The sequence below is a fragment of the Sciurus vulgaris genome, assembly GCF_902686455.1.
Source record: "Sciurus vulgaris genome assembly, chromosome: 6".
NCBI lineage: Eukaryota > Metazoa > Chordata > Mammalia > Rodentia > Sciuridae > Sciurus > Sciurus vulgaris.
In genome coordinates, this window is record NC_136466.1 from 126,049,845 (window position 1) to 126,077,644 (window position 27,800).

The 27,800-nt window shown below is 38.5% G+C and overlaps 1 protein-coding gene across 3 annotated transcripts in view; it reads right to left on the minus strand.

The window, feature by feature from the left end:
* The window catches only part of GPBP1 (GC-rich promoter binding protein 1), a 61,982-nt gene extending 36,947 nt beyond the window's left edge, over window positions 1–25,035 (minus strand). The window contains exons 1-4 of one of the 3 annotated variants that reach the window (XM_079145281.1): window positions 24,877–25,035; window positions 22,691–23,641; window positions 20,463–20,539; window positions 3,581–3,700 (exon numbers count right to left, since the gene is read on the minus strand). In XM_079145281.1, coding sequence (XP_079001407.1) covers window positions 3,581–3,643 — 63 coding nt within the window. In that variant the 5' untranslated portion in view covers window positions 3,644–3,700; window positions 20,463–20,539; window positions 22,691–23,641; window positions 24,877–25,035. The remainder of the gene's footprint in view (window positions 1–3,580; window positions 3,701–20,462; window positions 20,540–22,690; window positions 23,642–24,876) is intronic. The other 2 variants (XM_079145280.1, XM_079145282.1) reach the window with 2 other exon arrangements.
* Between the last annotated feature and the right edge of the window lie 2,765 nt (window positions 25,036–27,800).

Genomic DNA, 27,800 nt, shown 5'->3' on the forward strand with positions numbered 1-27,800 from the left:
TGGCCATGGTCAGAAATTCTCCTCACCAATATCCTACTGATTAAAATAGGAAGACACAGAATGGGGGAGAAAAAAGTTTGTTTCTGTGAAACTATTCAGTTAATGAAAAAAATAATACATTTGAGCACATATTCAAATTTCTCTAAGTTGAGCAATTATAAGATTTAATAATTAAAATAATAAAGTTTAAAGTCTGTCTTCTCATAATTCTAATACCACTACTCTGTGGAATTCTTTCATATATTAAACCATAAAAAAAAAAACAATCTAGGGTTCCAGAGATCTAATTAATCAAAATTTGCATTTTAACAAAATCTCCAGGTAATTTTCTTGTTCACTGAAGTTTTTTGTGTTTTGCTTTTGTTTTTTTTTTTTTTTTTTTTTTTCCCACATCCATTAAAGGTTGGGAAGCAGTGGAATAAGAAAATTGTATGCATATATTTGCAAGAATATTCAATGCAGTATTATCTACAGTAGCCAAAAGTTATAAACAATTTAAACCTGAATTAAGAAATAAAAGTGGCATACAGACAGAAAATAGAATACTACACAAAGTTCAAAATGATTAACAGTAAATCTTCAGATATTAACCTGGTAAAAAGATCAAAGATATAACAATTAAAAAACAAAATGAAAACACATAATCATTTATACAAATTTCTAAAATATAAACTATAAACAATATTATTTATATTGATATTCAACACATAATAAGATCATGCACTGATAATATATCTGGGGAAAACAATAAAAATGGAAAAAGGACTATGAAGAAGTAAACACTACATTTTGACTCTATATGTTTTACTTCCAGTAGAGATACAAAGCAAATATGGGAAAATGTTTAGGATATGACTATGCAAATAGTTAATAAGTGTGTAATTAGTCTCTATACTTCCTTGTTTTTCAAAATTTTTTTTGGTATCAGGGATTGAATTCAGGGATACCTACCCACTGAGCCACATTCCCAGCCTTTTTTTGTATTTTATCTAGAGACAAGGTCTCCTCAAATTGCTTAGGGCCTTGCTAAGGCTGGCTTTGAACTCGAAGTCCTCCTGCATCAGCCTCTGCAGCCACTGGGATTACAGACATGCACCACCACCCAGTTATATTTAAATTTTTCATTAAAACTTTCTACATAGCCAGGCATGATGGTGCACACCTCTAATCCTAGAAAACTGAGAGACTGGGGTAAGAGGATCACAAGCTCAAGGCCAGCCTCAGCAATTTAGCAAAACACCATCTCAAAATAAAAAATTAAAAAGAACTGGGCTGGAGTTAGAGTTCAGTGGTGAGTGTGCTCACCCTTCATGCATGAGGCTGAGTTGAATTCTCAACACAGCATATAAATAAATAAATAAAGATCCATAGACAACTAAAAAAAATTTTTTTAAAGGACTGGAGATGCTGCTCAGTGATAAGGCACACTTGGTTCAATCCCTCCCCACCCCCCAGCCATGGGGGGGGTGCACGGTCCACATACGCATGCGCGCGCACACGCTGGAGCTATAGAAAAGTATTTGCAATATAAATGGCAAACAAGTCACTTAATATAAAAAGTTATTAAAAATCACCAAGAAACAGTTCCACACATATGAATATTTGACCATAATTAAACAAAACAGATCAAAACAAAGTAGTACCATTTTTCATACTCTTTGGGTGGGGGGGAACCAGTAAAAAATATAATCAATTGTATGCATAAAAACATCCTGGCACTTCACTTTTGAAAATGAGTCTACTTCCTAATAAGAAAGTTATTAAACTGATGAATTTTGGGACTCAGGGGTGTGGCTTACTGGGTAGAATGATTCCTAGCAGGTATCAGGCCGTGGGCACAGATGGGCAACTATTCCAGCTCTAATACTTTCAAGCAAGTTATTTGGCCACTCTCAACCTCAATTCCCTTGTTTGTAAATGGGGTGGATAAACAACTGCCTACCATTATATGACTTTTGTTATTTTCATATGTAGTATTTTTCACAGTGACTGGCATGTAGTAATATTTAAAGGAACATTACTCTAAGGAACAAGGCAGAGATCATCTTCACCCATTCATTCTCTTACTCTATCATATTCTGGATTTTTTTTTTAATATTTTTTTTTAACCAATTTTCTTTGATGACCAGAATACCTAAACAATTAAAAAAAAAAAAAAAAGAAAGAAAGAAAAGAAAAACCTACATAGCATAGTACACTTTTCCTACCTAAAGGTTTCAATGAACTCAACTACCAGGCTGATTGAATTTTCTAATTTTCTTAAGTCTAAAAATAAAAATAGAACACATTTTCAGTGCATGCTGCCATTGCTTACATTGTTAAAAGTGTTAGTACAGTATTATTGATCATTACTTTATAAACGCTGTTATAAATCAATAAAATGCTACTGCTACTCTGTCTAGACACAGAAATAACTACAGAATATTAAAATACAAATATGAAAATGAAGTCACTATAGGAATATCCTAATATGTTTATTTTGTGTTTAAAAAGAAGAAAACTTTCCCTACTTTGTTTTTACTTCTTACCATCGTTTATTGTTTTTACTTCTTACCATCGTGTATTTAATACAAACAACACTTCTGGTATCTTCTTTCTTCATATAATAACTATTATGAAAAGGTTAATCAGCCTGTTTGCACAAGGTTTATTTTAGCATCTCTCCTAAGGTAAGCTGATGGGAATGAGAACCATCTAAAACAAGGGAATTTCCAGTTATCTAAATGTTTCAGTATCTATAATTACCAATAGTAAAAATGTTACTTTTCAAACTGCAGGCCAAGAAGATTAAATCAATTTAATGGAAGATTAAATCAACTGTAGGAATAGAGTCACAATATTTCAAAAGCCACTACCCTGAGTCACAGATAAAATCAGTCACATGCAGTTTAACATTTCACCACATGATGGGGCTAAAATTTCACACATCTCAGAAAACTATACAAGTGTAGCTCTGAAAACATTTTTACTCTTACTTCAAGTCTTTACATCTCCATTTCAAACAAAAAAAATCAGACTACCAATACACTAAAACAGAGAATGCAATAGTAATTACTATCTGTTCCATTTACTCAGGACAAGATTAAAAGGGGAGAAATGATACAGGCAAGTAAAAGTCTCCAGCAGAGGGCAAGTAGGTAATTACAAATGGAAATCCATGACTAGCGATTTTGAAAGATCAAAGGAGAGAGCTGGGAGAAGACATAATAAAAGAAGTATCAGAGGCTGGGGGATGTAGGTTGGTGGTAAAGCTCTTGCCTAACGTGCATGAGGCCCTGGGTTCAACCCTCAACACCGCCAGGAAAAAAAAAAAGGCTTGTTTGTCAGAACCACATTGGTAAGGAGAAAAAAAAAAATCTCAAATACTCAAAATTAAGAGTTGAGATTAATAACCAGGAGATAATATGCAATTAGGAGAATTCAAGAGTTTAAAAGTCACTTTTAAATTCTCAGAATCAAAATCATCAGCATGAAAGCCTATACAAACGTCACACCCCCAGCCCATGCCTTCACATTCTGAATATATTTGAGTACGACATGAGCAAAAGAGAAGCAGACAGAGAGAAGCAGGAAAGAGTACCTTTGTTGATGATGGTGGAGTAGGAAAATTAAGCCAGGCTGGAGCAAAGTCATGCTGCGCCATTTAGGTCCAGTCTCTCCAACTCAGTGAAACAAGGCTTCAACACCTCATGGCAAGTCCCTGTCATATAAAAATGGAAGGAATTAGAACTTAGCTCCTGGCCAAAATCATCTCCTAATACTATACCTCCTTTAAATTACAGTGATCCTATTATAAGATTCCACCTAATTGTTGAATAGTGATTATAAGAAGCCACTGTTTTGGACTAAGCTCCTGCCCTAACAGACCAAAAGAGGAATCAAAAGGGAGTCATTCATAAAAAAATAAAAATAAAAATCAGTCATTCATACTTAAAACTTTCACATCACCAAACTAAAACTATTATTATCAAGACTTCCAAATAACCAGGAAAGAGAGGTAATAGACAAATCCCCCCCCCCCCAAAAAAAGTTTCAAATTGGCAGGATATTGATGTTCTACTTTAAAAACCTGAAGTAACCTATTTTGTCCCCTGCCCCCACCTTACAATATCAACTTTGAAATAACCTTTTCTCCTTCAACCCTTTTCTGTCTATAAAACCTACACTCAGCCCCTCAGAACATTTATTCTGTTTTATAGAAATGTTGCCCAATTCTAGAATAGCAAATAAAGTCAATTAAGATTTTAAATTTTATAAATTTGTCTTTTCACATAAAAATGTAGAAGAGGTAAAAGTACAGTGATAAAAATTAGATCAGCTGCAGAGGGTAAAGAGAATCACTGTAAAAGGCAAAAAAAAGAATTTTGGGGGCAACAGGGCAATACCATGATTGTGGTAATGGGTATGCAACTGTACACATTTGTCAAACTTGATCAACTGTACACTTAAAACAGGATAATTTTTTTGTAAAATACATGTCAATAAAGCTCATTTTTAAAGATCAAATAGACATCTAGAATCAAGTGCCTCCTGATGTCACACATTATGAAGTACACAGTATCACCTATGATGTATTCTTGCTCACACTCCAATTGGAACTTGAATATGTTCTTAACTTCAATTACAGGAAATTCAAGGAAAAAAAAAAAAAAAGGACACAGGGACAGGGGGAGTAACCCAACATATCCAGACAACAGATATTCTAAAGTTCATAAAATTGAAGGAAAAAACTAAATAAACCCTCTTGATTTGCTTTGATGGTCAATTTTAGCTGGGAGTGATTTTGCATGCCTGTAGTCCCAAAACCTCAGGATAATGAGGTTCTAAGAAACTTACCAAGACCCTATCTCAAAATTTTAAAAAATAACAAGGGCTGGGGATGTGACTCAGTGGTGAAGTACCCAGGCTTCAATTCCCAGTACCCTCCCCTCTCCCTGCACAAAAAAAAAAAAAAAAAAGTCAGAAAGTCACCAAAAGAACCTCTCTTTGAGTTCTATTTTATGAATTTATAAAATTTGTGCTGTAATATATCCACATATTAATTTTAAAAGTAATGAGCCCCACACAGTGATACACACCTGTAATCCCACTGGTTCCAGAAGCTGAGGCAGGAGGATCATGAGTACAAAGCTAACCTCAGCAATGTAACTCTAGGCAATTTATTTTGTCTCAAACACACACACACAAAAAAAAAAAAATTAAAAGGGGGGGGCTGGGGCTGAAGCTCAGGGGCAGAACGCTTGCCTAGCATGTGTGAGGCACTGGGTTCGATCCTTAGCACCACATTAAAAAAAAAAAAAAAAAAAAAAAGAGGACATTCTGTTCATCTACAACTACAAGAATGTTTTTCAAAAAATAAAATACAATAAAAGGGCTGGGAATGTGACTTAGTGTAAGTGCCCCTGGGTTCGATCCCTGGTACCAAAAAAAATTTAAAAACACTATTAACTACAGTAATACAACATAAAGTAAGAGGTGCATGGTTTATTCTATGGGTTTCTTCCACCGTGGGAAAGCACTACTAGACCATGTAAATCCCATAAATGGCTTAATTCAACTGGATCATCAACAAGTACAAAAACAACTATAAGTCTATATGGCTATGGTATGACCAAAAAGAACTGATGACTAACATGTAGATTCTAACTTTTTAAAAAACAAGGTTGGAGAGGTGGGGGGAAGGGGAAAAATAACAATGAATCAAACAACATTACTCTATGTAAATTTATGATTACACAAATGGTATGCCTTTACGCCATGTACAAACATACAACATGTATTCCATTTGTTTACAATAAAAAAATACATTAAAAAAATAAAAAATAAAAAACAAGGTTTATACACTAGATTCAATAATTAGCATTGAGCTTCTAATGAACCATCTTTTAAGATAAAAAGAGGGGTGCTCATTGTTACTTAGAATATTCTAGCTTTTTAACTCAAAACTATATTTTGTTTTAATCAAGCAGAAAATAAAATACAGAAAGGCAATGGAATTAACCAATGTTCCTCTCTGACAGAGGGAGGGATGAAAAGAGAGGAAAGCAAGCAAGCAAACTTTTTTAAGAACTTAAAGCAGGCATGGTTGCAATGTCTATAAACTCAAGGACTCAAGAGGCTGAGGCAGGAGGATCACAAATTCAAAGCCTGTGATTTAGTGAGACCCTGTCTCATAAATAAATAAATAAATAAATAAATAGGCTGGGGATGTGTAGTTCAATGGTTAAGAGAGCTTGATTCAATCCCCAGTTATCAGCCACCCACAAAAAAGTAATTTAAAAAGCCGGGCACAGTGGGGCATGCCTATAATCCCAGCAAATTGGAAAGATGAGGGAGGAAGATCCCATGTTAGAGGCCATCCTCAGCAACTTAGCAAGACACTGTCCAAAAATAAAATTTAAAAAAGGAATGGAGGGGCTGGGGATATAGCTCAGTTAGTAGAGTGCTTGCCTAGCATGCACAAGGCCCTGGGTTCAATCCCCAGCACCACGACCCAAAAAAAAAAAAAAAGGAATGGAGATGTAGCTCAGAGGTAGAGCACTTGCCTAGCATGTGCATGGCTCTGGGTTCAAAACTCAGTACTGCCAAAATTATAGGAAACTATGGTAATTATCATAATAAAAATACAAAAACTCAGATATTAGACTTTAGTCTCTTCATTAGTATCATTCACAAATACATTTGGAGTTTCATGACGACATCCAGTTCCATTAAAAATGAAAGGAGAGCCTGTCATGGTGGTGAATGCCTGTAACCATAGTGACTATAGAGAGGCTGAAGCAGTAGAGTGGCAAGTTCAAGGCCTACATTGGCAACTTAGTGAGATCATCTTAAAAAATAAACAGAGATGGGGTTGTAGAGCTCAGTGGTGGAGCACCCCTGGGTTCAATATGCAATGCCCCAAAAAATAAAAAGAAAAAAACAGCTGGGGTGCAGCTCAGGGGTAACATGCTTACCCATGTTACTCATGTTCAAGGCCCTGGGTTCAATCCCTACAACCAAAAGGTGAAAAGTAAAAAAGAATAAAGAAATTCAATCATTATAAAGATTAATAAAACTGTGATAATGAAAAGGAGGCCATTAGTCACTTCATAAAATGGAAGCACAATAACTGATGAAATAATACAATGGACCCTTAGCCTAAATACATGTGTGGAAGGCAAAATACATATAGAAAGTTGATCTGCTCTGTAGAAAACAGATATTTAGGACTGAGAAACTCTAGGTATAGCTGATAAAAGGAAGCAGAGTGGGACAAACTGAAAAGAAATTACATGTACAAGCTCAACATATAATAGTGTAAATGAATATGAGCAAACAGAGAAGCATAGCAACCACACAAAAAAAGAAAAGTAGATTCTCTCTTAATGTAAATAACAAGCTAACACAGGCACTGGCACCACAAAGAGCTGTGGCTTTTCAGGGTGCTACAACCTAGCAGCCATTCAGTAAGCTAACATACACACAACTCCCAGATTTTTATCACCTTGTTCTTCCACAGGCATGATCATCTAAAGTCTTAAGGAAAGCAGCAACATGGAAGATATCATTAAAAACCAGTAACACACCAGGCAGTGTGGCACATGCCTGTAATCCCAGCAGCTTGGGAGGAGCCTGAGGCAGGAGTATAGTTAAGTTCAAAGCCAGCCTCAGCAATTTAGTGAGGCCCTAAGCAACTGGGTGTGGCACTGTCTTTAAATAAAATACAAAAAAGGGTTGGGAATGTGGCTCAGTAGTTAAAATGCCCCCCAAGTTCAATCCCTACTACCAAAGTAAATAAAGTAACACAAACTAGTCATGGTGGCATACACCTGTAATTTCAGTTAACTCTGGAGGCTGAGGAAGGAGGATCAGAAGTTCAGGGCCAGTCTCAGCAATACTTTTTTTACCTTTTATTTTGAACAACTGTATTCAAAATAAAGAAGACTCAGTGGTAGAGTACCTCTGGTTCAATCCCCAGTATCACAATAAATACAAATATAATTGGAACAAAACAAATAAAGAAATACCTAGCAAGATACATAAATTTTGCAAAATTCCAAAGATAACGAATAATTTCTAAAAAAGGAGAGTATTCTCCTAAAAAGGAGGGAAAAAGAAGATGTCAAGCAAAAAAATAAAATGTTTTACAAAGCAAAAATAATGAAATGCCAAGCAAAAAAATTCTTTCAGGGCTGTGGTTGTAACTCAGTGGTACAGTGTTTGCCTAACACATGTGAGGCACTGGATTCGATCCTCAGCACCACACAAAAAAATACAGATATAAAAAAAATACGATAACATTATTTAAAAAAAATTATTCTCTTAATTTCTCCTCACTGGGAGATCTAGACACCTTCAAGAAACAAGATACTCACTGGGTGCAGTGGGACACACCTGTAAATCCCCACAGCTGGGGAGGCTGAGGCAAGAGAATCACGCGAGACCACATCTCTAAATAAAAATATAGAAAAGGGGTTGGGGTGTGGTTCAGTGGACAGGGGCCACAGGATTCAAACTCCAGTACAAAAGAAACAACAACAACAACAAAAAAAAAAAAACAGGATCCTCGCTGGTCTGCTTCAGTAAACTAAAGTTCCTGGTCAGGGTCTGCAAATTAAAACCAACTATTACTCTTCTCAAATGAAGATAACATGGAAGAACATGTTACAAGTTGTAATCTAACAAAAAAAAAAAAAAAAACTTTTTTTTTTTTCCTCACCCTGGAGATTCGATCCAGGGTTGCTCAATCACTGATGTACATCTCAAGCCCTTTTATTTTTTTATTTTGGGAGAGAGTCTCACTTAAATTGCTCAAACTGGCTTTGTACTTTGCAATCCTCCTGTCTCAGCTTCCCTAATGGCTGGAATTACAATCATATGCCACCACGCCAGGCTAACAAATGCTGTGTGATGGCTTATTTTATTATTACTATTAGCCCTCTCTAAATTCAGAAAACTGAAGAAAGATATAAAAAATTCAAATCAAGACTTGGGGATAATCTGCAGTAAAGCAGTCAGTCATTACTTTTTTAAACTATCAAGTTATTTACTGGTGAAACATGAATCCAGATGGATGGTGGCTCTGCAGCAATACTGTGAGGATGATGACCTAATATGCAATCTTGTTTAAAGTTGTTTTAGAGCTGGGTGTGATGTCACATGCCTGTAATCACATTAACTTGGAGGCTGAGGCATATTAACATCTTACATATATCAATTGATCCTCATAAGATAAAAATTAGGATATTCCATTCCTTGTTACAAAAAAATTTTTAAATGGGTTTTGTATCCATTTACAGAAGATGTACCCATTTTCTGTGGTGCTAGGAATCAAACCCAGAGTCTCCTGCATAATAAACATGCACTCTACCACTGAGCAACACCCTCATACCCTGCTCCCCACAGAATTTATGAAAATATAACTTTTTACAACAAAATGGGCTTTAATTTGCATGTCAAAAGCTAATCAACTTTTTAGAATTACAAAATCTTTAAATAGAATACTAATAAGTTTCCTTTCATATTAAATGATTTTTTAAATCCATCTTCTTTAATATTTCTTGATTTTAAAGATGAAGTGATTTAAAAACCAGAGTTATTGCATAAGACAAGAAGAGAATGAAAAGTCCACACACCAGGTATTTTAAGTACAACTGCTACATAAATCAGTATGGAGCTTTCTTTTCAAAAGACAAGAAATGGAGGTAGCCAGGTATGGTGGTGTATATCTGTAATCTGAGTCAGTCAGGAGGATTCCAAATTCAAGGTCAGCCTTAGTAATTTAGTAATGCCTTAAGTTTCTTACAGAGACCCAGCCTCAAAATAAAAAAAGGGATAGGAATGTGGCTCAGTGGTTAAAAACCCCTGGGCTCAATCCCTGCCCCCCCCCCCCCCCCCAAAAAAAAAGACACTGGGAATGACAACACTGTTATGTCCCAGTTACACCACACCTTGAAATGTATCCTAAAGAATTAAATAAAGTCAGCATACTGTAACAATACATCACACCCATATTTATAAACACAATTCACAACAGCCAAACTATGGAATCAGCCTAGGTGTCCCTCAATGGATGAATGGATAAAGACAATGTGGTATATACATACAATACACTTTTATTAAGACATAAAGAATGAAATTATGTCATTTGCAGTAAAATGGATGGAACTTGAGAATATCATGTTAAGCAATATAAGCCTAATTCAGAGAGTCAAGGGTCATATTTTCTTTCTTATGTCGAAGCTAGAATGGAAAAAAGGAAAAGAGAGGAGGAGGATCTCATGAAAACTGGAAGTAAATCAGCAGAGTAGAGGAAAGGGAAGAGGGAAAGGGAGGAGGGCAGGTAAAGAGGAAATGATGAGGAAAGATTATAGTGCTGTGCCCGGCGCGGTGGCACACACCTACAATCCCAGCAACTCAGAAGGATGAAGCAGGAGAATCCCAAGTTCAAAGCCAGCTTCAGCAACTTTGCAAAGCCCTAAACAACCTGGCAAGACACTGTTCAAAAATAAACAAGAGCTGGGAATATAGCTCAATTGTAACAGGACCCTGGGTTCAATCCTCAGTAAACCCTTCCCCTCAAAAAAGGTGGTGGGGATGGGAGGAAGGAAGGCACGCATATGTAGGTATGACACAAAACCTAACCAGCAAGTAATAAAAATTTACATATTCAAGTAAATTTGCACAAACACAAAAAATGACAAAATACACCAAAAACAAGTCAAAGGGAGCAAAATACTATGAGAAAAATAATCATCACATCTAATACATATAAAGAGCTGACTTTCATTCAGACTTAAAATGTTTCTATAAATGAACAAAATAAGAACAGAATAATGGGTAAAGGATATAAATGAAGTCCACAGAAAAATATCTTACAGATAAAAAATCTTCATTCTCATTTGAAAGAAAAAGGCAAAATACCAAAGGAAAAACATCTGACACCCCATTAGTGCTATAAACTTAAGGTGGCATACCTCTAATGGAGAATAGTTTTGCATATCATTCAAAATCAAAGAAATTTATTTATAGGCATTCACCCCATATTCATAAGCATATTCCCTACCACTGTTCCTAAATGCAAAAACAAAACGAATATTAATAAGAAATAACCGTAAGTACATAAATAAAAGTATGGTTAAATAGAGCACCATGCAATCAATAAAAACAATGAGGTAGAGGTGTAGCTCAATGGTACAACAGACACCTAACATTGAAAAACTCTGCATTCTACTTCAGCATGCAAATGGGGGGGGATATGATTAGTATATGTGTATATATAATATATATAAATAAAATATCCTTGGGTCTCTAGAAAAATACATAAGAAAACAACAGCAGTTTCCTCAAAGGCAAACAGTTGGGGGTGATTTTTCTCTTAAAAACTTTTGCATCAGGGCTGGGGAGATAGCTCAGTCGGTAAAGTGCTTGCCTTGCAAGCACAAGGCCCTGGGTTCGGTCCCCAGCACCACAAAAAAAAAAAAAAAAAAACTTTTGCATCTTTTCTTTGAACTGTATACATGAATTCAAAATAATTTTAAATCCTTTAGGTATGACTCAACTTTACCATTTCCTGAACAGAAAATTGAACTCCACATAATCCATATTTTTGTGAAGCTAAATTAGCCTGAAGATTCCAAGAGCAGTGAACAATTCTGAACAAATGAATTTTTTTAAATGATTCTAACCCGATGAAGAATTCAGTCCCAACAAATGCTAATAGAAACAGGACAAGTAAAAGACATCAAAATTAAAGTTCCTTACTTTAAGGACATAAATGGTCATGAACATAACTAAAAATATATACTGAATACACTATTTCCTATGCATGTGCTTAGATCTCATTATCTCATTTAGTTCTCATCGCATTCCCCAGAAGGCTGATATACTTTTTAAAACAAGAAAAACAGGTTTTTATACAGATGCAAAGCACATTTTAAGTTCCCAAGGTCCCAATACTAGTCAGTAGTAGCTGAAAATCTTAAATCACTGTGTATACATATACATATAAATAATCCAGTACACATTAAGTAGAGGTTTAACCTAAGCATGTAAAACACCGGCCTAATTAACTGAAATTTTAAGGTTTAGTCTTACTTGTCAAGTATTGTCTTGGCCTACAGCTATATTGAATCACACAAAATAGAAGTACCAATTTATACGAATAAAAAATGAGTAGAGAGTCATGCACATCTGTAATCCCAGTGACTGGGAAGGCTAAGGCAGGAAGATCTCAACTTCAGGGCCAGCCTCAGCAACTTTGTGAGGCCCTAAGAAGCAACTCGGTGAGACTGTCTCCAAAAGTATTTAAAAAAAAAAAAGGTCAGGGGTCTCAGTGGTTAAGTGCCCCTGTGTTCAATCCCAATCACCAAAAAGAGCAGAGTATGAGTTGCCACTGCAGTCAGTTGCCACTAACCAACTAACCCAGTCACCTACACCTTCAAAATAGCCTAATGTCCTCCCCTGAAAATTAACTACCTGGAAGATTCCAATTTAACAGGACTAAGGTAAACACATTTTCAATTAAATTTAGGCATTCCCATATTTTTCCCGTAATTCATTTAAATGGTAGAGCAACTAAATAAATCATGAAAAATCTGAAACAACCAATTGAATTCAGGGGAAAAAAAACAAAGGTACCTATATTGCATAAGGAAAATCCTTTAAAACATCTTGGTTATCACGTGAATCCACTTTTGAAGTAGATTTCAACCTAGAGAGTGTTCCAAGACTAAAAATTTCATCACTATGAAACTTTAAGAGCTTCACATTTACGGTCTTTGTAGAAAGCCTCTTGCTTGCAAGGAATCTGTAAACATGTTTTTCTCATACAAACCAGAACAAAATCACACTGAGAAATTCTTTAACACCAAGAAAGTAAAACTCTGTGAGCATAAATCTCCCTCATGTTTCTTATGAGTATAAAGTCATGGTCTTTCTGATTCTGAAAATGAGGAACTGAAAATTCTGTTCGCCTATATATTTCAATGTCATTTCTTGAAACCTAAAGGTAAATGCTTTTGTTTTTTAAACTGGAGACAATTTACCTGTTTCTATCCCTGATTCAACAGTTGAAAACTGGGGAAATTTTCCAAAATGGTCATACTAAAAAAGTCTATCAGGCAGTACCTTCAAAAGATAATAGCAAACCCGAGACCAGTCTTAAATTCAGCAAACTAAAAGCTTATGCAACAAATTATTGAAATCTAAGTAAATAAATAGCTTGTAAATTATCTAACCAAAAAAAAAAAAAAAAAAAAAACAAACCAATCTGTCTATAAATAATCCATTGAGAACAAATTTCACCTAGTCCCCAAGCAGTTAAACAATAGTTCTATGATAAAATACCAACTTCATTTACTCAGTTCAAAAAGACTAAATTATCTAAGAGTAATTCTTTTACTCTGCAAATACCTGCACTGAGAATACAACAGTAAACAAATGAGACAGGCCCCTGCCCTCAGAGAGTATGTGTTTATATAATGAAGATAAGCAGAAGAGAATAAACAAGGTAATTATTGGCTAGGCTCCGGAAAAAATAGGATGTAACAGAATAAAAGGAATCAAAGGATATATACAGGGGGTTGCCCACTTTACATACAGTAACCAGAAAAGTCTATCAAAGTGGTTACCAATGAGCCAAAACTGAGCTAGTCATATGTGGTAACAGGCACCCACAGTCCCCTCTATTTGAAAGTTTGAGATAGTGCTTGAGCACAATGGTGCATTGCCTGTAATTCCAGAAACTCAGGAGGCTGTGGCAGGAGGATCACAAGTTCAAGGTCAGTCTCAGGGACATATCAGTCCCTAAGCAACTTAGATCCTGTTTCCAAATAAAAAGGGTTTGAGATGTGGTTCAGTGGCGCACGCGCGCGCGCGCACACACACACACACCAAAAAAAGGTGGGGGAAGGAAGGTTGAGGTAGGAGGATCTCTTGAGCCCAGGAGTTCTAGATCAATCAGGACAACATAGTTAAGACCCCTATGTCAAAAATGAAGGAAAGTACCAGGCACAGTGGCACATGCCTGTAATCCCCAGTAGCTAGGGAGGCTGAGGCAGGAGGTTCTCGAGTTCAAAGCCGGTCTCAGAAAAAGCAAGGTGCTAAGCAACTCAGTGAGACCCTATCTCTAAATAAAATACAAAACAGGACTGGGGATGTGGTTCAGAGGTCGAGTGCCCCTCAGTTCAATCCCCAGTACCCACACCTCCACACCAAAAAAAGAATGAAAGAGGCCAATGGAGCAGCACAGCCTATAATCCCAGTAAATTGGAAGGCTGAGGCAGGAGAATTGCAGGTTCAAAGTCTGCCTCAGCAACTTAGCAAAGCTGTAAGCAACCTAGTGAGACCACCTCAAAATAAAAAGGGCTACGAGGGGTGGGGCTGTGGCTCAGTGGTAGAGTGCTTGCCCAGCACGTGTGTGTGAGGTCCTGGGTTCAATCCTCAGCGCCACATAAAAATAAACCCAGATTAAAAAAAAGGAATTATAAAAAAAAAAAAAAAAAAAAAAATGGAACAGGGCACAGTGAGGCATGCCTATAATTCCATTTGCTCAGGAAGCAGGAAGCTGAACCAGAGTCCCCAAATTCAAAGTCAGCCTCAGGAACTAAGCAGGACCCTGCCTCTAAATAAAATATGAAAAAGGGCTGGGAATATGGCTCGGTGGTCAAGCACCCCTGGGTTCAATCCCTGGTACCAAGAAATAAATAAATAATAAATAAAATAGGGCTGGAGATGTGGCTCAGTAGTTAAGCACCGTTGGTTCAATCCCTGATCCTAAAAAAAGAAAAGAAAAAAATGAATGAAAGAAAGAACAAAAGAAATATTCACACCTGAGCTAAAAAGGAAAAAAATAATAGAAAGGCCCTGACAGTAAGGAAAATGCAAGGTATGTTCAAGGAAGAGAAAAGCCACAGGTTCAATGGACCAGTAAGACTGTAATGCAAACAGAACTGTAGAAAAAGTGAGAGAATAAAGATCCTTGCAGGGTAACATGCATTTTACTTTCAGGGCCAATGGAAGACAAGTGTTTTAAGCAGAAAAATGACATGATCTAATTATCATTTTTGAATTTTTATTCTGATGTAAATAATAAACTAGGGCTGGGGAGATAGCTCAGTCGGTAGAGTGCTTGCCTTGCAAGCACCAGGCTCTGGGTTCGATCCCCGGCACCGCAAAAAAAAAATAGTAATAATAATAATAAACAATACAGTGCAAATGGTCAGGAAAAAGAGGTTACTGCAGTAATTCAGATAAGAGATGGTGTCCTGGACAAATCTAGTGGTAGTGGGATAGAAATGGACATATATATATTTTTTAAGATCACAGTCATAATTGTTCTGGCTGTTATTATTTCCTTTACATGTACTTGCACCAAATGGAAAATAAAGTCTTGAGATGTCTACAAGTGAAGAAGAAAAAAAAAAAAGAAATGGACATATTTGAGAGATTTTGGAAACAGAGCAAATAGATTTGCTAATGGATTAGATGGGGGAAAGGACTATGAAGATGGTTCCCAAGTGTTTTAGTTTGACTACATCTAGGATGATAGAGCCAATTACTAAGAATGGAATAGGTAACAGCCTAGGAAAGAGGAGCATTGCTTTGGAAGCTAAAGTGGATATGGAGAGCATTCAAGATAGTAGTTTGTCTAGATTATGGGGCAAAAATTGATGATTTAAGACTATCTGTATAAAGGTGGCCATTTTAAAGCTATGACACCACATCACAAATTACACTAATATGATCCCAGAAAACTATAATGCATATGTTTTAACAATTTTAAATATGTCACAAAATGCAAATCTAAATTCTGATCAATTCTGTCCATTTTGTTTTTATTTATGTTCCAAATTCACAAACCCTCCCTCCCGGTTCATCATGTAGTCCTCAACCACTATCATCTGTTCAGTCAACTATATGACTGTTATCATTTTACAATTGTAATGTTTTTAGCATTCATTATTTTACTTGATTCTAATGATAAAACTTTATGAAGTACTATTCTAGCGAACAAGAATAGTTTCACTTTAAAAAACCTGTACCAGGCATGGTGGTGCAAACCTGTAATCCCAGTGGCTCAGGAGGCTAAGGCAGGGGGATCTTGAATTCAAAGCCAGCCTCAGCAACTTAGCAAGGCCCTAAGCAACTCAGTGAGACCCTGTCTCCAAATAAAATGCAAAAAAGGGCTGGGGATGTGCCTCAGTGGTTAAGTGCTCTTCAGTTCAATTCTCAGTACGAAACAATAAAATTAAAAAAAAAAAAAAAACTGGCTTGGCCAACATCAAATAGTTATTACTTAATCAATGGGATGGAATGATGATTCAAGTTCAATGATTCTTATTATATATGCACATGTCAGAGAAATCTTAACATTTTTGCTATGTTTACTAATAAGTAACAGTACACCACAAAGTTGACACTCATTTACTGAGGCAAGGAACATCTTCTCTAGCTGCTGCACCCCCATGACTCTAATCAATGGTAAAGTACCCAGGAAACAACTGATTGCAAACACCACTCACAAGAGTAAGCCCTCTCCTGGAGTGGTGAAGAAACCTTATTGTTACAAGCCTGGTACTGTGGCACTGTGAAATTACAGGTTACCAGCAGTCCACTGAACTTCTGATTCACAACCTCCCCTTTCAGCGTGTGGTGCATCAAATTGCTCAGGACTTCAAAACAGACCTGCACTTCCAGAGCACAGCTACTGGTGCTTTGAAAGGAGGCAAGTGAGACCTATCTGGTTAGTCTTTTTGAAGACACCAACCTGTGCGCTGTACATGCCAAACATGTAACAATTATGCCAAAAGACGGTGCATACACAGAGAACATGCTTAAGATTCACTATGATGGGAAACATTTCATTCTCAAAGAAAAAAGAAAAAAAAATTTTTTTCCCTCTTATTAGTTCTTAACATCAGACACTTTCCCCCACAGGGAACAGTACCTATGTATATGATTATTAAGTGGAAAAATAGGATACAGAAATCAGCTACTCGCCATTTTCCTATTTTCATTTGTGTGAATTTTTAATAGAAATGTGAGATGTAAAACATTAATTCAAGTCAAAATGTTTCAGTGAACATGCTTCAGCAGTTCAACTTCATAACAATTATAAATAAAACTGTTAAAATTTTCTGGGGAAAAAATATATATAAGAATTCCAGATTCACCGCTGAAATAAGGCAGGCAGGCATGGTGGTGGAAGCCTGTAATCCCAGCTACTTGGGAGGCTGAGGCAGGAGGATGGAAAGTTTGAGGACAGCTTCAACCACTTGGTGAAACCAAGTTTCAAAATAAAAAAGGGCTGGGGTATACAGCCTAGTGGTGGAATTCTCCTTCATTCAATTCCCACTATCACACACACAAAAATAATAAAGAATGGGAAACCCTGTACAACAATTACTTCAAGGGACAAATAACACCTGTTAACTATTCTGATGGGTAGGGCAACTGACAAAAAAGGAAAAAGCAGGTAAAATTTAAGAGATCCAACTACAAAAAGGGTTACCTGTAAACATTTTCATGAGGGTCTGGTCTGAAAGTAATAGAACTACTTCCCCAAAACTACATACAAATTTCACAGAATTATCAATTTGAAATAATTCTCAGCAGACATGGTGGCACAGGTCTATAATACCAAAAACTCATAGGCTGAGGCAGGAAGATAACAAGTTCCAGGTCAGCCTCAGCAATTTAGTAAGGGTCTGAGCAACTTAGGGAGATCTTGTGCAAAATAAAAAAATATAAAAATGGTGGGGATGTAGCCCCTGGGTTCAATCCCAAGTACAGAAAAAAAGAAAAAGAATTCTCAGAAATCACTGTCTTCTATTCCCATTCATGTCCCCAAAAGGAATTCATGATAATAACCTCTGGTGCATGAGGGAGGAGGTGGGATAAAGAATACATCTCTTTCCAACCTGCTCTTTCTACATATCCCACAAATAAAGTTGCTGAAGTAACAAAATCAAGAGCTATGTTTTAAGTAGGTTTCTCTGGCCACAGCAGAGACTTTAGGAAGGGAAAGAATAGAATGAAAAAAAAAAATTAGTTGACTATTTCTTTAATAGAGAATCAAAATTGAATAGTAAATGAAAACTAGAGAAGCAAAGCTGTGTATCATAAACACAAGAAAAAATGTCAAAGATTCAACTTCAAGTTAGCATGAATGGTATGCAGGCAAAGCCAGTAACAGGAGATAACAGCTCAATGGGGTGGCGCATGCCTGCAGTCCCAGGGATTTGGGAGGCTGAGACAGAAGGATCACAAGTTCCAGGCCAATCTAAGCAAGGCACTGAATGACCTAGGAAGGCCCTGAACAACTTGGCCTGTCTTGGGGTTAAAAAAAAAGAAAAAAAAAAAAAAAAGGAGATAAATAATTTGAGGGGATATGATAAATACTGGTTTGAGACATAAACTATACTAAGTAGAATATTAGAATATGAAGATAATAAACCTTTACATCTGCATTACATTCTGCAATTAACAAAACACTCCATATCATTATTACTATCAGTTTAATGAGAAAGCCAAAAGGTTAGGTAAACATAAAAGACCAAACATGCCTAACATGGCACTGTGGCACAAACCTGAAATCCCAGCTGTATCAGGCAGAAAAAAAAGCCATATATGCCTTTTTCAAGATATTCTGTATACTAAACCAAGTCTCTATTCCATACTTTTTCTATATCCAGCCATTACCCTTTTTCTATATAACTACCTTACCTGTACCTAAACTGCTAACAAAAAATTTTATCAAAAATAAACCAGAGCAGGTGGTGCATGCCTAGCAACTCAGGAGGCTGAGGCAGGAGTATCAAAAGTTCAAGGCCAGCCTCAACAACTTAGAGAGAACCTGCCTCAAAATAAAAAATAAAAAGGGATGGGGACATGGCTTGGTCATAAAAGGTCCCTGTGAAACCCCCAGTACCAAAAGAATAAAAAATAAAAGACAAGTTGGGTAAGTCAAAAGATCATCTGAGCTGGGTTCAGAATCTATCCTTCACTTGCTTTCTTTACTTTTGGACTATATGTTCCTATTCATATTCTTTTTCCCTGTAACTCTCCCCCAAATCTTTGTTTTGCACATTTCTGTCCTTTCCCTATTATTCCCCTTTTCTCAATTTTGACAAATCTGTGCAAAGAGGCTATGAGTGAGATCCAAATATACTCTAAAGACACATTTTAATTTTTAGCCACTCAAAGTTATCACCAAAATAGCCATCAACAAATAGCAGGCTGGGTAGGTACAGTGGTGCATGCCTGTAATCCCAGTGACTCAAGTGTGAGGCAGTAGGATCACAGGTTTCAAAGCCAGCCTTCAGCAATTTAGCAAGACCCTATCTCAAAATAAAAAAATCTTAAAAAAAAAAAAAAAAAAAAAAAAAAAGGCTGGGGATGTAGATCAGTGAGCGACCCTGGGTTCAATCTTACATGTACATAGGGTAATGATGTTTGTCACATTCCACCATCTTTCCTTTCCCACCCCCACACCTTCCCTCATTTCCCTCTATGCAATCCAACATTTCTCCATTCTTCACTTAAGCTCCCCTTATCCCAACTCCCCCGCCCCCACCCCTACTATGTATCAGCATCTACCTATCAGAGAAAACATTCAGTCTTTGGTTTTTTGGGACTGGTTTATTTCACTTAGCATGATATTCACCAGCTCCATCCATTTACCTGCAAATGCCATAATTTTATTCTTTTTTATTGCTGAGTAATGTTCCATTGTGTATATATATCAGTTTCTTTATCCATTCATCTACTGAAGGGCATCTGGGTTGGTTCCACTCGATGCCATTTCTTTTTGTTGTTTTTGGGTTTTTTTGTGGTGCTAGGATTGAACCCAAAGCCTTGTGAATGCAAGGCAAGCACTCTACTCAATGCCATTTCTAACCGAGTACCTTTTCCAGTTCTAGCCTCCCTAGATCTTAATTTTCTCATGCTTGCATAATAGCACTTTCCTTATAATACTGCTTTTAAGAATAGAATTAAGATATACCAGCCATGCATGGTGCCACCTGCCTGAATTCCAGCAGCACTGAAGGCTGAAGCAGGAAGATCTAAGATCAAAGTGAGCCTCAGCAACTTAGTGAGACCCTAAAGAACTCTGCAAGACCCTGTCTCTAAATAGAAATATTTTTTAAAAGGCTGGGATATCGTTCAGTGATTAAGCTCCCCTAGATCCAATCCCAAGTACCAGAAAAAAAGATATAACATATAAAGCCCACTGGAAAACACATGACACCATAATCATCCATAATTGGTAGCTCCTGTAATTACTTAGACCTATAGTTTATACATCAGAGGTAAGGAGGGGGACTGAATAAGAGACATAAACAGAAAAGAGGAATGGGGGGGGAAGGGAAGCAGACCAGCAATTGCTCCAATTACTAGTGATACTAGTATTTTAATCTCCAGAAAATAAAATATTAAAGACATTTATCAAAGCATTCAAGTAGCACAGTGGAACACACCTGTAATCCCAGCGACTAGGGAGGCTGAGGCGGGAGGGTCACAAGTTCAAGGCCAGCCTCAGCAACTCAGCAAGACCCTGTCACAAAATAATAAAAAGGGCTGGGGATGTAGCTCAGTGGTGAAGCACCCTGGCTTCAAATCACAGTACCCGAAAACAAACAAAAATTCAAGTAAATGTGTTCTTAAACAACTATTATAAGCAAAAAGTTTGTAAATGTCAGACTACACAAAGATTAAAGTGTTTTAAAAAAAAAAAAAACCTTGCCTATGGAGTATTCTATTCTGCCTGGGAGAAACAATAAGGAAATTTAAAGAAAAACCATCACAAACAACAAATGCTATATACTTCTTTGTAAATAAAGATCATTTGATTCCAGTCCAACTTCTTAATCACATTAAAGCTGCATATTCTTGGACTGTCTTGGACTGTCATTAAAGTCATTAAGTTGGAATGCATAAAATATAAGCTCCCCCAAGTGAAGGGGAGTAGAATGTTATCACCAATTTTATATAAATTGAAACAGAAACTCAATTACTCAATCTACACAGAGACCTAACGAAGAAAACACATACAACCCAGTCTATTATGACAAAGAGAATTGTCACACTAATCTCAATTTTAGAAGACAAAACAAATTCTACAATCATTATTTGACTACCAACATTCTTTTAGACTCTACCTCTTTTGCTCTAGGAGAGCTAACAGGATTCAACAGGTTAGCAAAAAAGTTTAGAAATAAACGAGCAAATGGGCATGGTGGCACAGGTATGTAATCCCAGCAACTCAGGAGGCTGAGGCAAGAGGAACACAAGTTTGAGGCCAATCTCAGCTATTTAGCAAGGCCCTGAGCAACTCAGTTGACTGTCTCAAAATAAAAAAAATTAAGAGAGCCTGGGAAATGTAAATGTAGTTCAATGGTAAAGTGCCCCTGGGTTCAATTTCCTGTACCAAAAAAAAAGAAATGAGCAACCAACAAGTTATCTTGAGAAAAGTGCTCAAAAATTATCATCTTTTATGTCAGAAAAATAATTAGATGAAATAAACTCCAATTTATTTTAGCTACAATGATCTGTTCACTAATATTAATTGCCTGAAAACAAAGTTCAGTGAATTTCTTTGAAAACAACCCCCAGTGCCCACAATTCCCTAAAAAATTAAATGTAGTAACTGTCACTGAAAACATTCATTGCTGAAAAACACAAATATCATTAAAACATAATTAGCCAAAGAATTTCTACTATAGCAATTAAGTCACAACTTTTTAAAAAGCACTATAAACCTAAGCCAATATAACATTCCTGGGAGGGAAAATAATACATAATGGTCATGTTACTTTAAAGGTTCTTAATTCAGCTTGCTCAGTTGCTTTCTCTTTCTTTCCTGGTCATTAGTTTTCTTTTTGAAACTAAAATTCTAGCTCCATTTGAAATACAAAACGGCTTCGCTTCAACAAATTGTTTCAAAAAATTAATTCTGGCCTGGCATGGTGGTGAACACCTGTAGTCCCAGCTACTCCGGAGGCTAAGGCAGGAGGATTGCAAGTTCAAAGCCAGCATCAGCAACTTAGTGAAGCTCTAGTTAACTTAGCAAGATCCGGTCTCAAAATTTAAAAAGGGTGGGGAATGTGGCTCAGTGGTAAAGCACCCCTCAGTTAAATCCCCAGTACCAAAAAGAAAAAAAAAAAAAAAAAGTTAACTCAAATAATGGGTTAAAATGTTAGGGTTTGACTTAAAATAAGCTATTTCATGAAATAGATTAAAAACCAAGAACTGTGCACTATAATTTGTTTTAAACAACAAATGTGAACACTAAACTTCATCTGCAATATAGTCTAAACCCACATTTAGAAAGTAAACTGCCTATCAAAACATACATTTAATGTAAAACAGCTAACTCACAGAAACGTGAAATAATTTTTCCCTACCTTTCTACTATTTTATGAATCCACAGCCCAAAGTGAACACTGACCATATGGATTTAGCTTTTTAAGAGCACAAAAACCTGTAACGTAGAACTTTATCTGAAATATTTCTAATCTTTAAATAATCTCTATTTTCTGCATTTCAATTTACTCAATGGTTAATGGTTGTTTTTCAGACTGTCCAGGAAACTGAAACCAAGCAATACTACTGCAAGAAAATGAAAGGTTTCCAAGAATAACACAGGATAAATTTGACTCTCATTAGTTTACAAATGAACATTTGATTTGCTCACCACAATACTTACAAATTCCAACAGGACTGGCCACGAAGGTGTTGGTTTTTTCTCTGTAATCTTTATGTTTTCCAGTTTGTTTTTTTATTTTGTATCCTCTGAAATAATACCCAAGTTCTTTGAAGATGCTTAACCTATGACTATTTGACATAGAGTTATTTCAAGTCAGCTACCCATACTTCTGTTTTAAAGTTTTCATATGGCTATCTCCAGAATGAGCCAAGTTCCTCGGATTTAAGATCAAAGTCTTCTTTATTATTCCATGTACTTGTCACTGTTGTACTTATCCACTCCAGATGAAATATCCAATTTATGAGCCAAAAAGCAGAAACAAACAGAAAATTTCACATCTGAAGAGTATTCCTAAACATCAGCACATAAAAAGACACAAATAGCTATCTCAATACTACCATGCTGGTGGAAAACTGCAACATCTTAAATTTCCACGTAAGTAAAAGATAAAAAGAAAAAAGCTCTGTATTCTTTCAATGTCTTCATTTAGAAAAGCTGTCCCATTGTGACATGAAAAGGGCTGAGGTCAAAAATTCCTAAAAGTTTTAATAAAGGTAAAAATAAACTGCCATGAAACTTTAACAATACTCAAACAGTAATTTGAAGCTGCTGAAACTACTCAGTACACAAATCAAACATATCTTAAACAGTTTTGGCTGAAGAACAACAACAGGATGGGGGGGGCAAAAATATCACCAGCTGAAATACTTTAACCAGTTATATAATCCGTTTGAACCAAAATACTGAAGAAATGCCTGGGTCTCTTTAAGTAGCTTGTTGAATCGGTTCACTACTATCAAGTCACTTCAGAGATGATTCTTGCCAATTTTAATAAACTTCTGGGGCAAAATTATCCAAAAACATTGTAATTCCAAAATGGCCACTTGAAATATCCGGGGCCTTTTACAGAAAACCTAGAAGATGATCTTCATATCTGAATAATTCAATCACCTGTAAAAGTTATTTGAAAAATTAAATTACAGAGGGTTTTGGCTTTGAGCTTAAAAAAGAAAAATCTACCCCATGTTAAAAGGTCAACCTTTAGAGCAAAATCCACTTCTGTGTAATCTACAGGGGCCTGGATAAGGGTCGTACCAAAGCACGCACTCTTCAAAGTCTACTGAATGAGAAGGACGTGGGGGGCGGGGGAGGGGGACACCAGTGGGTAATGGTAGCCAAGAGGACAAGTACTGATGTGAACCAGGAACAACATGCGGATAAAATACTAGGGAACTGGGGAATCATATGAGCAAAACAAACCTTTTTGAGAAATATTAGAACCATGAAATTGACAATCTTACAAAATATCGTCCCCAATCCTACTCAATGTTCCAAAGGAAAACGAATAGTTGTGCTACCATGGAGCATTAGTAAACGTAACTTGGGAGAAAGAGGAACCCAGAGAGACGCTCCCTCCAATTAGAATGCTTAAAAGAGGCACATTTTCTCCACCAAGCTAGCGAGGTGGATGAGGAGCGGACCAAGGTGCTTCCTTAGATTCGCCTGAGGGTCAGACTTCCCCGCTCCGGAGGGCAGCAGGGGGATAAAGGTGTAGCTGCCTATTTCCTTAAGATAGGAAAACAGGTTCTTCCCTAAACTGAGGGGGTGCGAGGTACCAGGCCCTACTCGCAAACCCGAGAAAAAAGGGTCTCTCTCTCTCTCTCCAAACAAGAACTCTCCAGTCCCCACAGGACTCAAGAGGACCAAGGAAGCACTCGCCTCGGTCCCCGGCAAGTGCCAAGGACCCGAGAGGCGGGGAGCGCGGAAGCGCGGCTGAAGAAAACAGCCGAAGGCCACAAGTCGGCCTCGACTCCCTCAGCCTCGGAGAAGGGTAGTGGTGCACAGCAGGCGGGCGCGTGCGAGGCCTGAGGAGACCGAGCACCGAGGGCGCCGGACTCGCTCCAGCCTCCGCCACACACTCCCCCCCGCCCGCAGCCGCCGAGGCAAAGCACCCACCCCCTCCCACAACCGCCACCTCCGCTCCACCGGGGCTGAGTCAACACCCAGGCGAGGCCTCCCCGCGCCTCCCTCCCCTCGCCCCTTTTGCTCCTCACCGCCCCCCCGGCCGCGGGCAGCCTCACACCTCGCGCCGCCAACGCCGCTCCCGACCCCTCAAACCCCAACGCCGACACGGGCAGCCCCCTCCTCCCCCGGACTCCCGCGTGGAGCACAGAGGACGGTATTACCTTCTGCCCCACCAGAGGTGTCCCTGGCCTGGGGGTGCCGCTGCGCTCGATCCCGGGAGGAGGTTTTCGGTACTTTGAATAATCCCCTTTTGCCGCTTTTCCCTCCCCCACAACCAGTCTCAGTCCCAAAATGGCGCCGACCCGATCCGCAATGTTCTGGGCCAAGTCTCGCGAGATCGTGGAAGGTGGTGAGGCGGGGAAAGAACTTTAGGGGCTGAGGAGAAGAGGGAAGGCGGGGCGAGGAGGAGGAGGAGGGAGAAAGGGTGTGCAAGAAGCGGTGCGAACGAACCTACTGGGCGGGGCAGCAGGAGGAGCGCCTGCACCAGAGAACCTTCTGGCCGAAGCAACCGCTCACGCCCCGGTCAAAGAAGCTCCGCCCTCTACGTCCGGCGACTGGGGGAGGGGAGGGCGTGGCTACGACTGGGGGCGGGGCTTCGAGGAGGCCCCGGAGGCAGGGACGCGGTAGGGGGGGCGGTGGCTCCGCGCGGTGACGTCAGGAGCAGCTGGAGTCGGGGATTACCCCCTGCTGCTGACGTGAGGACGGTGAACAATCGGGAACGTTCGGTGGAAGGGGGAATTCCCCGCCGCTCCCAGATGAGCCGCACCTCCCGCCCCTCCCCTCACCCGCGGCTGCCCGAGCCGAGTTGGTGGGGCCGCCGAGAGGGCGAGAGGGGATCGCCGGCGCCAGGCAGCCGCCGCGCGGGTTCGGGCGGCGCACTGTGCGGCGTCTTCCCTGGAGCGGAACTCGCCAGAGCCGCTACGCTCGTCTCTCGCCGGCCGCAGCGCTAGCGCCCCGAAGAATCGCAGAGCGCACGTCGCCTCTTCTGGTACAGCGCAGGCGGAGCGCTGCAGTGATGCGGCGCCCTGGAGCAGTCAGTCCACCTTGGTCTACAAATTAGGAGTGTGTCGAACATCAGTAATAAGCGTAGGAGGCGGGTGGCTGATGAAAGGAAACATGCTGGGAACGAAGCCCAGGTTCCCGGAGGGTTAAAAGCACTACCAAATGTGATAGTGGTAATTGTCATTCTTCATTCTGAACTACAGTAGATGAATTATTTAGAAAATACAGCCCCTGTTGTTAAAAATGAATGTTAACGATAGTCACGGTTTCTCTAATTGGAATAATTGAAGACTCACTTTAAAACCTGTGAAGTTGGCATTCCGAGAGAAAGAAGAACCGTACGTGCTTAAAGGGAAGGTGGGGGCAGGGTGTCTTAAACAGGAAAAATCCGGAAAAAGTATCTGGCTCTTTGCCCTCCCCCAAACCACAAGAGCTTCATACACAGAAACTATGGTCCTTTTATATGCATTATGGGGTTTGTAGTTTAATGGAGTACTTCTAAAAAGCTCCCAGAAAGACGTCTGCAATGTAAACTCGCCAAAATTTACACCTCAACCTTTTAGTCTTTATCAGGGATATGGCCATTTTTGACAATATATGCCTCGCTGGGTGCAGTTTACTGGATACTAAGCATTTCAATCCTTTTACCAACCTCTGAGGTGGGTCTTATTTTCCTGTTTTGCAGGTGAGGAAAATGGGTCAAATTATTATTGTTAATATTTAACATTGCACAATATGGAAGTTGGGCACCACAACTTGGTTATACCAGATATAAGCGTAAGTTTGTTTACCTTTTATCCACATTCTTTTCCCCACACTACATAGTCTCCGTAGAAGTAATTTCTGTAATGGGAAAGACCAGCTTGTGCTATTTTTAAGCAAGATGTCCAACCAAGAAACAAGGAAAAAATTGCTAACTCTAACTCAACAAATTGTGATTTTTCATGTGCCCAAAGACACATGCGGTTGAAAAACAGGGAAGTGGCCAAATAATTGTAACATGTACAACAAACAAATTAATATTTAATTACATATACTTGGCTACTATCCTTATATCTAGTTTTGATTTATATATATATCTTGTATATCAAGAGGTCTTACAAATGATTAGGAATATAACCACACCATCTTTTATTTTTTCTTCCCAGGGTGCAGGGATGTATTGGGGAGGCTCTCTCTACCACTCTGCTACATTTGCAGCACTTTTTATTTTTTATTTTGAGACAGGGTCAGGATTAGTTGCACAGGTTGCCTAAAATGTGCGCTCTTCCTGCCTCAACTCCAGAGCTTCTGGGATTACAGGCCTGTGCCACTGAAGGAGATATAGAAGGCCAAAGTGGCAATTGAGGAGGTCAGTGGCAGTGTTAAAGAAGAAAGTTTGGTCCTTGTCCCCAGGACCAACCCAATAGCGAGGATGTGGTTTTACCTGGAATCTTTTTTTTTTTTTTTTTGCAGTGCTGGGGATTGGACCCAGGGCCTTGTGCTTGTGTGGCAAGCACACTATCAACTGAGCTATATTCCCAGCCCTAGAATCTTTTTAATAGGTGATTCAAAGGCTACATTCCTCGTGTGCTCAGTTGGAGTTGTAATTCACTTGTTAATTTGGGAGATAGTCGTTTCTGAGATCTTCTGGTACCATCCCCAACATCTAGATCACATTTTTCCTATGGTGGGTGTGTGCTCAGGGACAGATAACTCTGCTTAGGATGGTGAAGAAAGATAATCCTGTTTCCCCTGAGATTTGGGAGGGGGAGAGGAAGAGAAAGAAACATGTCTGTTTTAAATAAATTGCAGTGGCAGAGCAGCAAAGGCTATCTATGTTCAAGGCATAAAGTGAATCACTTTTGCAGTAGGGCCAGAACATAGGAGCATGAAGAGGGTCTTCTAAGGAAGTCAGCTTCTTCGTTGACAGAGAGACACTTACATTCTCAGACTCCCAAGCTGGGGATCCAACAGAAAAACTAAAACATTCAAATGGAGTCACCAATCAGTAATAGTGAGGAGAGCATGGACAGGGGAGGAGATAAGAAGGAAATTCCAGAGACCATAAAAAGAACAAGCCAAAACCCTCCTCCCGGATTCC